This window comes from Tursiops truncatus, chromosome 13, assembly GCF_011762595.2.
Source record: "Tursiops truncatus isolate mTurTru1 chromosome 13, mTurTru1.mat.Y, whole genome shotgun sequence".
Classification (NCBI taxonomy): Eukaryota; Metazoa; Chordata; class Mammalia; order Artiodactyla; family Delphinidae; genus Tursiops; species Tursiops truncatus.
The window spans coordinates 7,917,071-7,933,387 of record NC_047046.1 but is presented as its reverse complement, the minus strand read 5'-3'; the positions used below and the strand labels follow the sequence as shown (position 1 = coordinate 7,933,387).

The 16,317-nt window shown below is 45.8% G+C and overlaps 1 protein-coding gene across 25 annotated transcripts in view; it reads right to left on the bottom strand.

The window, feature by feature from the left end:
- KDM2B (lysine demethylase 2B) overlaps positions 1–16,317 on the bottom strand; it is a 122,557-nt gene that overhangs the window by 43,091 nt on the left and 63,149 nt on the right. For all 25 annotated transcript variants that reach the window (XM_073790043.1, XM_033836854.2, XM_033836859.2 and 22 more), the window contains one exon: positions 8,470–8,556. In XM_073790043.1, coding sequence (XP_073646144.1) covers positions 8,470–8,556 — 87 coding nt within the window. The remainder of the gene's footprint in view (positions 1–8,469; positions 8,557–16,317) is intronic.

Below are 16,317 nucleotides of genomic sequence, written 5' to 3'. Positions count from 1 at the left end.
AATGCAGCCAAAAATAAATAAATGAATTTATTTAAAAAAAAGCCATCAGGGAGGGTTACTGTTCTCTCCTGCCTGGATCTCATGTGTGGTGACTCTACAAACTTCCACTTTCTGGCTTCAGTTCACACCACTGAAAAAAGGGGGGCCCTGATGGGATCCTTGTCATATGGTTCAGACACTAAGGATTTTGGAATCCAAGCTCAAATAACTGGTCAGACCTGGGTCTCAGCTTGTAAGAAACCGTGGCATCCCTTGACCGCCAACAATCTTCTTTCAATGGGATTTTTCTGTTGCTGATGTTGGAGAGAACATTACCCAGAATTGAGCAGACCATCTTTTGTGGGTATTCTTTGATCAGGGGTTTCTGCTGCCTACACTCCTGGGAAACTGCCGGCTTCCAAACTCCACAAATGACTTAGCTGTCACTTCAGGAAGCCCTGGGGATTCCAGACAGGGTCCCAGACTGTTGTCTGCTTCCCTCACTACACCCTCCCCGCTGTCCACTCTCTGCTATCCTGGCCCTGTGGTCCCTGCTGTCGGCCTCCCCCAACCTGTTGAGCATCTCCTGTTCCCGTTCTCCCACCAGCCTCTCACGAGGCCTCTTTCAGCACATTCTAAGACAACAGTTACCCTCCCGCTCACAGGCCTAGGACTTCTCCCTCGGATAGAGTGTGGAGGACCTAAAGGAGAAACACTTTCTTAAACCAGCCCCATCGCAGGAAACGCCAGCTGTGACTACTTCCGTGAAATTAAGCCATTCAGGAGGCCCTTACTTGAGATTCAGTGTTTGTCCCAGCCCATAATAATTTAGGGATAGGAAATGACTCTAAACCAATCACCTCCTTCTGATCCATCTCCTCCTTCAGTGTCTTCTATTTCTGCCTTCTGGGTGAGCAGATTCAGGATTAGTGTTACTTATAAACCATAATTATGAAAAAGTATAATTGCTATCACTGACTGATAGGCTACTATAGAGGTATTTTACAGAGCCTCTCACAGCGAACTTGTAAGAAAGGCACTATCGGCCCTTTTTACAGATGAATAAACTAAGCCTCAGACTTGCCCACGACCACACAACTAGTAAGTGGCCGAGCCAAGAGTCAATCTCCAGGTGCATCTGACCCCAGAGTTCACCCTAGTTGTGCATGAGAATTACCTGTGAAGCATTTAGAAAGTGCAGATTCCCAGGTCCCACCCACCCCTACTGAATCAGAGTATCTCAGTAGGGCCCAGGAAACTGTATTAAAAAAAAACAACAGGGGCTTCCCTGGTGGCGCAGTGGTTGAGAGTCCGCCTGCCGATGCAGGGGACACGGGTTCGTGCCCTGGTCCGGGAAGATCCCACATGCCGCGGAGCGGCTGGGCCCGTGAGCCATGGCCACTGAGCCTGAGCGTCCGGAGGCTGTGCTCTGCAACGGGAGATGCCACAACAGTGAGAGGCCCGCATACCGCAAAAAAAAAAAAAAAAAAACCAGAAACATTCCCCAGGTGAAGCAGATGCCACCATCCTGAGGACTGGTCCTCGCTAGGCCACACTGCCTTTCTAGAAAATTATCTGGCCTTGAGGAGGCAACTATAAATGGCAGTCATCCTCCCTCCTCAACTGTACATCATCAGCTGAATTACTCGGGGGAGACAGGAGCTGGGAGCAGGGCAGAGTGGGAACAGGAAGTACATGGGGGCCTCTTTTACAGACTTATGTGCCTGTCCTTCAGGGAAAGGCTGCGTGTCACTCCCAGGGGACCCCAGACTTCTCAGGCCTCCCAGATCTGAATGACCAAGTGTGGAGGAAGGGGAAGAGAAACAAAGCAGAACTGAGGGTGACACAGACATCAGGTGTGTGTGTGTGACTTCCTCCTGTGGTTCCTGTGACGTCCCCGTGAGGGAGCTGATCCACTAACTGCTGAAGAGGGCTGTCCCCATGTCCCCGTCAGGGTTCTTACTGGTATACTCTCCAGCCTCTCTGCTCTTCCACTCAGGAAAAACTGCCAATAATTGAAATTCAAGAGGCAGCCTGGTTTGGCCACTAGAGATTAAGAAGCAAATGCATCAACATGCTCGCTTTCCAGGAAAGCTTCATCTCACCTCCTTCCTCGGTTCCCTTCTCTGGGAACCAACCCACAAGCTGGCTGAGTACAAGCGTCTGGCTGGTGGGCAGAAGGTCAACTTGCTAATAAAGCTGAGGTCAGAAGTCGGGCCTCAAAGAAGTTCAGTTCCCTCAGCTTGGTTCTAAGGTCACAGACAGGCCCCCAAATCCTACCACTTGGTCATAAAAGGAAGGGGCCAGAGTACAGACGGATCAAAACAAATCCATCACTACTGGGGAAAACGGCCAATCAGGGGAACTGTGACAGAGGGTGATTCAGTAGCATCTTTGATTTGAAAGACACCACATCAGAAATGACCTAACGGCACCTAATCAGTTCCAGAAAGGGACTTTCTTCTCCGGGAGGCAAGGTGGGAGATCAAAGCATTTCTTGCTAATCATCATTTAGCATTAATTGCTTAAGTAACCTGAGCCAGACCCAGTACCGATCCCGACTTTGCATCCTGACAGCCTCAATGAGCACCCTTGATCTTTCAACCCAACCTGCATCAAATTGGGAGGAAGCCGACTGCAAACCTGGGAATCAAGAGACCCCGGGCGGCCCAGGCAGTCAGTCGTTTACTTACTTCTTCCCTTCCTGTTAACTTTTTAACCCCACCAGCCAGGAAATGCATAAATATAGCAGCCAGCCTCCCCTCCCCCTGCCCTCCACCACGTTTCATTGAGTTCCTCAGGCGCAGGGACACATCTGGGGATGAACACCTTAGATTCACAAGCTGTGTGGCCCCAGGCTTACCAGCCTACCTCTCTGAGTCCCCAGTTTCAGCTGTATCATGAAGACAATCCTAACCCCCTCCCAGCCTCGATGTAAGAATTAAATAAAATCTAAAAACTGTTGCATACATTTAGAAGGAATACCCAGGGGGGTTCTGGTTATACTGGCAATAATTTATTTCTAGAGCTGAGTCGGGGCAGGGGGGAGTCATGGTATTCATTATTATGTTATTTATTCCTTTTTGTATAATTTATAATACATGTTATGGGCTTAAATTGTGTCCTCCCAAAATCCATATGTTGAAGTCTGAACCCCCAGCACCTCAGAATGTGACTGTATTTGGAGACAGGTCTTTAATGAGGTAACTAAGTTAAAATGGGGTCGTTAGGGTGAGCCCAAATTCACTATGACTGGTGTCCTTATAAGAAGGGGAGATTAGGACACACACAAAGGGAAGACCGTGTGAAGACACAGAGACAACAGCCATCTACAAGCCAAGGAAAGAGTCCTCAGAAGAAATACATCCTGCCGGGCTTCCCTGGTGGCGCAGTGGTTAAGAATCTGCCTGCCAATTCAGGGGACATGGGTTCGAGCTCTGGTCCGGGAAGATACCACATGCCACAGAGCAACTAAGCCCATGTGCCACAACTACGGAGCCTGAGCTCTAGAGCCCACAAGCCACAACTACTGAGCCCACGTACCACAACTACTGAGCCCACGTGCCACAACTACTGAAGCCCATGTGTCTAGAGCCCATGCTCCTCAACAAGAGAAGCCACCACAATGAGAAGCCTGCACACCGCAACGAAGAGTAGCCTCCGCTCGCCACAACTAGAGAAAGCCCACGCACAGCAACGAAGACCCAACACAGCCATAAATAAATAAATAAATAATTTTTTAAAAAAAAGACTCTTCAGCTCTATGAAAGAAAAAAAGACAGAAGGAAGGGAGGTAGGGAGGAAGGGAGGGAGGGAGGGAGGAAAGGAAGGAAGGAAGGAAGGAAGGAAGGAAGGAAGGGAGGGAGGGAGGGAGGGAGGGAGGGAGGGAGGAAGGAAGGAAGGAAGGAAGAAATAAAGAAAGAAAGAAAGAAAGAAAGAAAGAAAGAAAGAAAGAAAGGAATACATCCTGCCAACTAACACCGTGATCTCAGACTTTTGGCCTCCAGACCGGTGAGAAAATTAATATTCTGTCATTTAAGCCACTCAGTCTGAGATACGTTGTCACAGCGGCCCTTGCAAACTCATACAATAAACTTCAAATAATTTATAGAAAACTAACTAAATTAAAAAGAAAATGATTGTGCTTGCATGGCTCTAATCAAAAAGACAGATAGGGCTTCCCTGGTGGCGCAGTGGTTGAGAATCTGCCTGCTAATGCAGGAGACACAGGTTCAAGCCCTGGTCTAGGAGGATCCCGCATGCCCCGGAGCGGCTGGGCCTGTGAGCCACAAGTACTGAGCCTGCATGTCTGGAGCCTGTGCTCCCCAGCGAGAGAGGCCGCAATAGTGAAGAGTAGCCCCCACTTGCCACAACTGGAGAAAGCCCTCGCACAGAAACAAAGACCCAACACAGCAAAAATAAATTAATTAGTAATTTTAAAAAAAAGAATAAGGTATTTGAATGCAGAGAATGTGCTTTTGAAAAAAAAAAGACAGATAATAGGTGTTGGCAAAGATGTGGAGAAGTCTGGAACTCTTATAATTGCTGGGAGAAATAGAAAATGCTGCAGCCACTTTGAGAAACAGGCAGTTCCTCAAAAACTTCAATGTAGAGCTACCATCTGACTAGTCAATTCTATGCCTAGGTTTCTACCCAAGAGAAGTGAAAACATATGTTCACATAAAAACCTGTACATGAATGTTCATAGCATCATCAATCACAATAGTCAAAAGGTAGAAACAGCCCAAATGCCCATTGACAGATGAATGACTAAACAGACTGTGGTGTATCCATACAGTGGAATATTATTCAACCCTATAAAGGCATGAAATACTGAAAGATATATAACTTGGATGAACCTTGAAAACGTTCTTCTAAGTAAAAGAAGTCAGTCACAAAAGGCCACATACTGTACAATTCTATTTATATGAAATGTCCAGAATAGGCAAATCCATGGAGACAAAGTTTCCAGCAGCTGGGGGAGGCGCGGCTTGGGGGAGTGGGAACTGACCGCTAATGGGGCTTCTTTTAAGGGGGTATGAAAACGTTCCAAAATTAGACTGTGGTGTCGGTTGCACAACTCTCAATATTTTCAACATACTAAAAACATTTCATTGTACACTTTAAGTGGGAAAACTGTAAGGTATGTGAGTTCTATTTGTTTCATTATAAGGTGTCTAAAAAAAAAGCCTGGCACCGCACAAGCACTGTTAAACGTCAAAGGCTCTTACTTCTCCCTCCCCCACTCTCTCCCAACCAGCCTAAGGCCTCCAGTTTCTCCCACCAGTGTTGATACCATCCACGCCCAACTTATGTACAGACCAGTGCTTATAAACCAGTCCTCCAAGGGAATCTTAAATAAGGGCTACTCCCACCAGAAGCCAGCTTCCTGTTTCCAGGCCTTGGGAGGAGAAGGGGCAGAGCTTTCTTTTTTTAAAAAAAATGCCTAGAAGCCCCTGAGGAGTGGGCTAAGTGACTCCAGACAGGGCACATTTGTGGTCCTGAAGTGATTTCCCCCAGAGGCTGGTTTGGACCCCTCCATTAATTCTGAGACTACAGTGAGTAGTGGCAAGTGTGTTTCTTTAAAAGCCCATGCTCTCAGATGTAGAGAACAAACGTATGGACACCAAGTGGGGAAAGTGGCGGGGGGAAGGGTAGGGGGATGAACTGGGACACTGGGATTGACATGTATATACTAATATGTATAAAATGGATAACTAAGAAGAACCTGCTGTATAAAAAAATAAATAAAATTTAAATTAAAAAAAAAAAAGCCAAGCCCATGCCCTCTATAAACCCTAATCCGTCCTGTGGAGCAATTCCTCAGCTAGGAGGGAAGCAGGCGGTAGCAAGGCAAAGCCACTGTTTCCTCTGCAGGTTCAAAGCAGCCATGGGACCTGGCTGGGCTATTTCAAGTTGCTGTGTCTGCAAGCATGGTTTGTGGTCTGATAAATGACATTTATTTATGGCCCATGTAGGGGAAAGTCAACTCTAGAACCCCACTCAACATCCACAGATTGGGGAGCTAAAGGCAGATGTGCAGGCAACTCCTTTTCATTCCTATGGCCACCTCAGTTCCCACTAAGCTTCAAAGAGAATTAGATTCAATACCCACAAATACTTTCCCCATTAACAATCCCACATTTAGGAATATACCCTAATGGGAGTTCCCTGGCGGTCCAGTGGTTAGGACTCGGTGCTGTCACTGCCGTGGCCCCGGGTTCAATCCCTTGTCAGAGAACTAAGATCCCACAAGCCGCACAGCGTGGCCAAGAAAAAGAATATACCCTAAGAAGATAATCAAACAAAAGTGAAATGAATAACCCAGAACACCACTGTCCTATAGAAATATGTGAGCCACATATGTACTTTAAAATTTTTTTGAAGCCACATTTTACTAGGTAAAAAGAAACAGGTGAAGTGAATATTAATAATCCATTTTGTTTAATATATCCAAAATTTGATCATTTCAACTAGGGTTGCCAGATTTAGCAAATAAAAATACAGCATGCACCATTACATTTCAGATAAAGAACAAAAACTCTTTTTAGCATAAGTATATCACGTGCACTATATGGGATATACTTATAGTAAAAAAAGGTATCTGCTGTTTATCTGAAATTCAAATTAATTAATAAATTTATTTATTATTTATTTATTTTATGCCTGTTTTGGGTCTTTGTTGCCGCGCGGGGGCTTTCTTTAGTTACAGCGAGTGGGGGCTACTCTTCGTTGCAGTGCGCAGACTTCTCACTGTCGTGGCTTCTCTTGTTGCGAAGCACAGGCTCTAGGCAAACGGACTTCAGTAGTTGTGGCACGTGGGTTCAGTAGTTGTGGCTCGTGGGCTCTAGAGCGCAGGCTCAGTAGTTGTGGTGCACGAGTTTAGTTGCTCTGCAGCATGTGGGATCTTCCCGGACCAGGGCTCAAACCGTGTCCCCTGCATTGGCAGGCGGATTCTTAACCACTGCAAGACCAGGGAAGCCCTGAAATTCAAATTTAAATGGGCTTCCTTTTCAAATCTGGCAACCCTAATTTCAACAGGCAATCAATATAAAAAATAAATTAGGGCTTCCCTGGTGGCGCAGTGGCTGAGAGTCCGCCTGCCGGTGCAGGGGACACGGGTTCGTGCCCCGGTCCGGGAAGATCCCACATGGCGCGGAGCGGCTGGGCCCGTGGGCCATGGCCGCTGAGCCTGCGCGTCCGGAGCCTGTGCTCCGCCAACGGGAGACGCCACAACAGTGAGAGGCCCGCGTACCGCAAAAAATAAATAAATAAATAAATTAAATTGGTGTTGTGCACTGTTCTTTTTTGTACTAAGTCTTTGAAATCTATTGTGTATATTATACTGACAGCACCTCTCAATTTGGGCTTGCCTTATTTCAAGTGCTCAATAGCAACATATGACTAGTGGCTACCCTTTTGGACAGTAGAGATCTAGAAAGTTCCTCTCAGTGTTTTTTATAATAGTAAAAAAATCAGAAATTAGCAAAATACCCATCAACAGGAAGGCTGCTTAGGTTACAACTGACACTTAGAGCACTTACCATGAATCAGCCCTTGTCCTACGGACTCTGCATGCCTTATCTTGTTTAGTCCTCACAATGACCATTTGAAGTACGTACTGGTATAACCCCTTTTTACAAATGAGGAAAGTAAGGTTCTGGGAGCTTATATAACTTGCTCAAGAAAGTGGTGCAGCCGAGGTAGGGCACTGGTTGAAAGTTTGGTCTCTGCTGTTAGACTGACCTTTGCATCCTTGGCTCTGCCAAGTAACCTAACAAGTAACTTCGTCTTTTTAAGCTTCAGTTTCCTCATCTGTAAAAGAAATCACAAGTGTCTATCCCACAGGATTGCTGGAGTCTAAATAAGACAGGGGATGCAGAGTACTAGGCAAGGCAACCTGCCCCTGGTAAGTTCTCAGTGACGTCACTACTATTCTTCCCAGCATCTTTGTCCTTTCCTGTTTGATCAAATTTTTCATGGTGAGCATCAACCCTGTTTTCTTTTTTTGGCCACACTGCAAGGCATGTGGGATCTTAGTTCCCCTACCAGGGATCGAACCCGTGCCCCCTGCAGTGGAAGCGCGGAGTCCTAACCACTGGACCGCCAGGGAATTCCCCAGCATCAACCCATTTAGAAAGAGAAAAAAACTACTTTCAGAAGAGGAGAAAACAGCCCAAAAAGCAGCTAGAGGTCAAGGGAAGGAAATATAGAATAAAGGAGGGGAGGAAAGGAAGAAAGGTGAGGCATCACTTCCCCAGTTTTCTGAGTGACCACCAGGGGGCAGTGCCTGCAGTTTCCACAGCTAGGGAAAATGATCCGTTTTAAAAAAAAAAAAGTTGCAATGAACAACTCATCAACACCATTCATCTTAAATGGGGTGCCCTCTCCCAGGAATTTCCCCTGAAAGGCTGCCAACATTCATCTTACAGGAGATGTGAAAAAGCAGTGGATTTATGGTCTCCCAGCTGTGAGCGATCTGTGTCTTACCTTTGGAGTCTTCTTTGGCCAAGTGACTACGGGAACCCCAGTGATGGCCAGACTGGGGTCGTCATCCGCGTGCTCCTTCAGGACATTCTGTGGTAAAACAAAGCAGCCATATTAGCCTAGGGTAGAGGGGATGTCTCTGAAGGGGGCTGGAGGCTGCACCTTACCCAGCAGAGTCTCTGCAGAGTCACTGCCTGTCCCCCCAACTCCACCAACACCCACACACTCAATAGAAACCAAGCAGCCAGGCTTCCCCAGCATCCACAAAACACAGAACATTCCCTTCTCCAAAAAAATTTTTAAAAGCAAATCACATACCTCCCTATGACTTGCATGAATGTATCACTCACTGATCATACTTTTGACACCAAACATTGGTCCAGAGCTCCAGGGACTCTCATGGACCCAACCTCATTTAATCCTTACCAAGTCCTCTCGGAGGGGGCTGGGCAGTGACCCAACTGATCCTCTAATGTACACAATTCAGCTACGTACTCAGAGAAACAAAAGCAACCACGAGGTCTCACCCATGAGCCCTGCCTCTGGTTTTCCATCAGTCGGCAAGCCATGTGTATTCTCACCCTGGTGTGTAAAGACATGTCATTGTTTTTTGTATCAAGGGCCCTAAACACAAGTAGATACTCAATCTGGTCTGACTAAGCTTGGAGTCTGCTAGCCATGTGCTGGCAGAAAAATGGGCTGTGATGGACATACTGCCAGACTGTGTGAGGGTCTCCCACACAGGCACTTTGTGTTCACTCCTTTGTGGGTGGTTTCAAGGTTTTTCAGGGTAATCCTGACTCTACCAGATTTTGGCCTTGTGTGCTGCTAACTTTAGAATCTCATCAAGGTGTAAGATGTCACTCCACTGAATCATCCCTAACTTATTGGTGAGGCAACCAAGGTTCAGAAATGCTCAAAGGACTTTGATGCCGCCCCAGACCAGGAGGACAGAGCCCCTGAACCCTGCTCTCTGGCACCAGACTACCTGCCGCATGACCATGTCACACATGGGTTTTTTGGCTGCACCCACAGCATGCCATAAAAAGGTGTTTAGGGATGGACACAGATATGTTACTGGCCTATTCGTTACTGGCCTACCTCGACCATTAATTTTTGGATTGTACAAAACATTCCTGCAGAGACATTTAAGAACAGAGTAAGTTGCACAGTAGCACTTAACAGGAAGAGCAGAAGAGCTCAGAAGATAAATGTAGGTGAAGATGATTTTAACTCACTTTCCCAAATCTTCACCAGAAAGACTCTAACTCACTTCTAACTTATCTACTTATTTTCCTACTTTTATGATCATCATTTGGTTGCCCGATTTTTCAAAATGTTGGGACTTCCCTGGCGGTCCAGTGGTTAAGACTCCACACTTCCACTGCAGGTGGCACGGGCTTGATCCCTGGTCAGGGAACTAAGATCCCACAAGCTGTGCGGCAGCAAAAAAATAAATAAGTAAAAATAAAAAGTAAAATAAATAATTTTTTAAAATGAATAAATAAAAATTTTTAAAACGTGCCTATTACCTCAAACCCACCTGAACAACTCCTTCCTCTCCCCACAGAAGGGGGCCAACAACACCGTGGTCAACAGTTTGGCCTCTGGGGGTGCCTGGGTTCAATTCTCAGCATGTACAACCTTCTCCAAGTCCCAGAGTCAATGTCAATGATTTATAAATGCTATCTATAAAATGTCTTGGTTCACTGCTATATCCCCAGCTTCCCACAATGACTAACCTACAGTAAGTCTCCAGTAAATAACTTAAATAAAGCCACAAATCCCCGAAGACGGACTCTACAAAATGCCTAACCCGTACATCTTAAATCTGTCCAGGGAGACAAAAACAAGCAAACTCTGAGAAACTATCGCAGACAAAAGGAGGAAGAAAGGACATTAGGTAAAAATTGAGGAAATGTGAATAAACGATAGCCTTTAGTTAACAATAATGTATCAGTATTGGTTCATTAGAAGTAACAAACGCAGGGCCTTCCCTGACGGTGCAGTGGTTACGAATCCGCCTGCCAATGCAGGGGACACGGGTTCGAGCCCTGGTCTGGGAAGATCCCACATGCCGCAGAGCAACTAAGCCCGTGAGCCACAACTACTGAGCTCAAGTGCCACAACTACTGAAGCTTGCGCTCTAGAGCCCGTGCTCCGCAGTAAGAGAAGCCACCGCAATGAGAAGCCCGCGCACCACAACGAAGAGTAGCCCCCACTCACCACAACTAGATAAAGCCCGTGCAGAGTAACGAAGACCCAATGCAGCGAAAAATAAATAAATAAATAAATTTATATATATATATTAAAAAGGTAATAAATGCACGCTGTTATCATAGGATGTTAATAACAGGGGAAACTGAGTGTGGGGGTTATGTGGAAACTCTGTACTATCTGCAGAATTTTTCTGAAAATATAAAACTGTTTTAAAACATAAAGTCTATTAATAAAAAATAATTTTTAAAATGCCTATCAGACAGTAGAAACAGCTACAATAAAGGAAAACAGGATTGTTAGGTTGCCAATTTTTCTAACACCTATGCAGCATATTTTAAAAGAAATACAGGGCTTCCCTGGTGGCGCAGTGGTTGAGAGTCCGCCTGCTGATGCAGGGGACGCGGGTTCGTGCCCCGGTCCGGGAAGCTCCCACGTGCCGCGGAGCAGTTGGGCCCATGAGCCATGGCCACTGAGCCTGCGCGTCCAGAGCCTATGCTCCGCAATGAGAGAGGCCACAACAGTGAGAGGTCCGCGTACCGCAAAAAAAAAAAAGAAATACAACAGAAAGGAAACAAGTATACAGACAAAATGCAACTCAGGTGTGGAATTCACATGGAGTGTATGAGGCAACCAAAGGCTGGGAGCATTGGCAACGATCGCTCCCTGGATCGTGCCTGGAGGAAGAAGTATTTCATCACTGACATTGTTTGGAATTGCCAGTTCCTGATGATGACAAAATCAAACCAACTTTTTATCAGCTTTGTTCTTTCATTATGGTTTTCACATGCACTGCGGACATTGTACCTCTCACAACTTGCACTTGAGTGGGTCATTCCCACGGCCTTCTACCCACCTGGTCAACACTTGGGGTAGGTGAGACTAGCCAGGTGAGGGGTAACTGTCAACGTCAAGAGGAGAGCAGGCACATGTTCTGTTGAATGAACGTATGAGAGTAAGAAGTACTGAGTGCTTGCTTTGTGGCCGGTACCGTACTAAATGTTTCATATCTACGCTCTCACCCAATCCTCCTGACCACCCTGTGGGATGAACTATCATCATTTCCACAGTGCAGATGAGAAAAGCAGGGCTTAAGGGATGAAGGGAATTGTCCAAGACCACTCAGCCAGTAAGGGGTGAAGACTCTTTAACGATTGCATCATTCGGCCCATCTCTGAAAAAGGGAAGGGAGCCATGTTCATATCAACACTGTTCACAGCAGCAAAACAGGGCACTTCCCTGGTGGTCCAGCGGTTAAGACTTCACCTTCCAGTGCAGGGGGTGTGGGTTCGATCCCTGGTCAAGGAGCTAAGATCCCACATGCCTCATGGCCAAAAGACCAAAACATAAAACAGAAGCAATAATGTAACAAGTTCAATAAAGACGTTAAAAATGGTCCACATCAAAAAAAAATTAAAAGAAAAACAAAAACCAGCCAAACGATAGAAACAACTCAAGTGTCCACCGATGGATGAATGGATAAATAATATGTATAATATACATACCATGGAATATTATTTAGCCTGAAAAAGGAAGGAAATTCTGTCACATGCTATAACGTGGATAAACCTAGAGGACATTACGCTCAGTGAAATAAGCCTGACACAAAAGGACAAGTACCATATGATTCCACTTATATGAGGTCCCTAAAGCAGTATATTCATACAAGCGGAAAGTAGAAGGGTGCCTGCTGGGCTGGAGGAGGGGAGAAATGGGGAGTTATTATTTAATGGATATAGAGGGGCTTTTCTTGTTTGTGTTTTTACTTTTTTATTTTATTTTTTTTCTGAATACAGAGTTTTAGTTTGGGAAGATGAAAAAGTTCTGGAGATGGATGGTGATGGTTCTACAACAATGTAAATGTACTTAATGACACTGAACTGAACACTTAAAGGTGGTTAAAATGATAAATGTTATGTTATGTATATCTTACCACAATTTTTAAAAAGGGGAGAAAGGAGTGGGGCAAGGCAGTCCCTCCCTAAGGAATGGATTCAGAGGTTCCAGAAAGTACAGATTGGGGACATACTATCTCACTAGTTAAACTTCTGCTGTTTTGCCTGGGACAACACTAGTTCTAGACTCAGAAGATCTGGGTTCAGGTTCTACAACTTACAACCGGCGTCACCTCGGGTAAGCCACAGCTTCCTATTGTGTGTCCTGGGAGTAGAACAGTGACATCTACACCTTGATTGTAGGCTATGAAGCTGGATGTGATTTTATGACCATTCTTAGGAACATTTGTTGAGTGCTTGCTCTAGACATTAAAATAATCCTATCTGTGGGGTAGGGCTGATTCTCCCCATTTCACAAAAGCAGAAAGTAAAATTCAGAGAGGTTCAGTGATATAGTCCAAGGTCACACAGCTGAGAGGTGGGTGAAAACTGGCATTGACCTGGTCCATCTGACAACGAACCTAACCAGTAACACTGAGTGATAAAGCCTCAGGAAACCATGTCAGCAATGTCTCCAACTGATCCCTACCCCACTATTAAAAAGATACCTAGGAGACTTCCCAGGTGGTCCAGTGGTAAAGAATTCGCCTTCCTTGGGCTTCCCTGGTGGCACAGTGGTTAAGAATCCGCCTGCCAGTGCAGGGGACACGGTCCGAGCCCTGGTCCAGGAAGATCCCACATGCCATGGAGCAACTAAGCCCACGCACCACAACTACTGAGCCTGTGCTCTAGAGCCCGCGTGCCACAACTACTGAGCCCGTGTGCCACAAGTACTGAAGCCCGAGTGCCTAGAGCCCGTGCTCTGCAACAAGAGAAGCCACCGCAATGAGAAGCTCGCGCACCGCATCAAAGAGTAGCCCCCGTTCGCTGCAACTAGAGAAAGCCCCCACGCCCAGCGAAGACCCAACACAACCAAAAATAAATAAATAAAATAAATTTATTTAAAAAAAAAAAAAAAAAGAATCTGGCTTCCAGTGCAGGGGACGCAGGTTCGCTCCCTGGTCAGGGAACTAAGATCTCACATGCTGCATGGCGACTAAGCCTGCGTGCCTCAACTAGAGAGCCTGCGTGCCCAACTACAGAGCCCATGTGCTCTGGAATCCGCGCGTCACAACTAGAGAGAAGCCCGTGTGCTGCAACGAAGAGCCCGCGCCACAACAAAGAGCCCACTTGCCGAAACTAAGACCTGATGCAGCCAAAAATGATAAATAAATAATTTAAAAAAAAAAAAAAGACACCCAAGAGACAATCTGGGCTCATATTTACCATTCGACTCACAAATACAGAAGTGAATCATCCCCACCTATTCCTTGCAAAACAGACAGAGGGACTAACTAACACCATTCAGCCACTAACACCTTTATAAAGCCTTTCTGAAACATCCCCCCCATCACAGAAGAGGCTCGTGTGACCAAAGTGGGCCTGCACAGGAATGAAATTTTGTTGACATTTCATAGTTCTTAATAACCCATATGAATTTCACACCCTCCTCCACAATACATCAGGGTTTGTTTTCTTCTAAAAATAATGTTTCCTGCCCCCGACACACACCAATCATTAAGAAAAAAGCTTTTCAGGAAGATGCTCCATGTCTAGCCAAAGCTATATACATATATCTTACCCTATGGTTGGGGGGCAGAGGACTTCCACAGGATTTTCTGCCCCCTTATCCCAATCTCAAACTCTATGCTGGGGGGTAACAAACTCAAATGCCTCCAGGAACCAAGCAGGAAAATATAAATGGACTCTTAGAGTGATAGACAGTAGTGCAGCGTATGGCAAACTAGAGACCACGTGCCCAGTTTAAAGACGGCAAATGCTTCTCAATTTCAACTTATTAATCTCCTGTGGAAATGAACCCTACCAGATCTCTGGTTTTTCAGAAGAAATCAAAGATACAGAGTTTTATTTAAAATCTCTCCAATTTCAGGACTTCCCTGGTGGTCCAGTGGTTAAGACTTCACCTTCCAATGCAGGAAGTGCAAGTTCGATCCCTGGTCGGGGAGCTAAGATCCCACATGCCACGCAGCCAAAACACCAAAACATAAAAAAAAAACAGAAGCAATATTGTAACAAATTCAATAAAGACTTTAAAAATGGTCCACATCAAAAAAAAAAAATCTTAAAAATAAAATAAAACAAAATCTCTCCAATTTCAAATGTTGGCAACTGACTGAAAATTTCAAAAAAAAACACTGTGAGCCACATATATCTGTGGGCTGGCCTGGGCCATGGGTGACCAGTTTACAAACACTGCTCTGCATGTGACTGAAAATAATGCCCACTTGCCTTGGTTTGCTTTGAGTTTCCTTCTGAATTGTCTCAAGATTTCCTGTCATTTCAGTATCAGAGTTGGTGTCAGTAACTCACAAGCATTGAAGTAAGGCCTCTTTAGAGGAATGGCTGGTTAAAAAAGCTATTACTGGGGACTTCCCTGGTGGTGCAGTGGTTAAGAATCCGCCTGCCAATGCAGGGGACACGGGTTCAAGCCCTGGTCTGGGAAGATCCCACATGCCACGGAGCAACTAAGCCCGTGCACCACAACTACTGAAGCCCGCGTGCCTAGAGCCTGTGCCCCACAACAAGAGAAGCCACCGCAATAAAAAACCCGTGCACAGCAACGAAGACCCAACACAGCCAAAATAAATTAATTAAATTTTTAAAAAACCCTTAAAAAACTATTACTGAAGGCATAAGTATTATTAATAATTAATACATAATGATAAATAATAATTAAAATTAATAAAGAGACCTCGCCAAGTATCCTTGAGTCTCGGAGCTCATACACACACTTCCTGAAGGAAGCAGAGTTCCTCTCCATGTGTGGCTGTCAGTGGCCACCAGGGGGCACTCTGGCCTCTGGCCCACAGGGAAGTATTTTTCTTCTGTATGTGACAGGCTGCAGGAAGAGATTATTCTAATTGGAGATTTTCTCTCTGAGAAATAAATTGTGCTGAAGGGAGGGAATCTTGTCACTGTCTTCCCTGGGCTCTGCTAGCATTTATACACTCCCTGGGGCTCTTGGAAGCAGAGACTAGGAAGCCTGGGTGCCTGTAACAGCCCAGCACTCTGGGTTATACCATACAACCCTTCTGAGTAGGAATGAATAGGGCAGGCTTTCTATAAGAGAAAGACTGGGGCCACCAGGCCCTTTCTGATGCAAACTGCCCTGCTTTTGACTTAACAAGATAACCACAGACAATGGATGTGCTGGGCCTCTGCTCCTCCTTATGCCAACTTCTCTCAAAGAGCTTTATCAGTTAACACTGGATTCAGGCCCCACTGCTCCCCAGAATGGGGCATTAATAATTAGAAACTCCATCTATAACTGTGACTAAAAATACCAACACTGTGACAATAAAGCAGAAGCAGGTATCAGGAAAGAATCACCAACCACAGGCCAGTAGAGGGAGAGTAACATGGCATAGAGCAGCTCGCGCTGCTGTTGTAGGGAACCCAGCAGTCTCAGGGGTCCCTCCTGGCCAGAGGTAAGGACCCCTGCAACCAGGCATCAATGCACCTTAGGTCTCCCAAGATCCCTGCCTCCACTCCAGCCCAACCATCTTGTGCCTGCCTGTAAAAACCCATCTGTACTGGGCTGAACTGTGTCTCGCAAAAAGCTATGTTCAGGGAATTCCCTGGCAGTCCAGTGGTTAGGACTCCGTGCTTTCACTGCGGG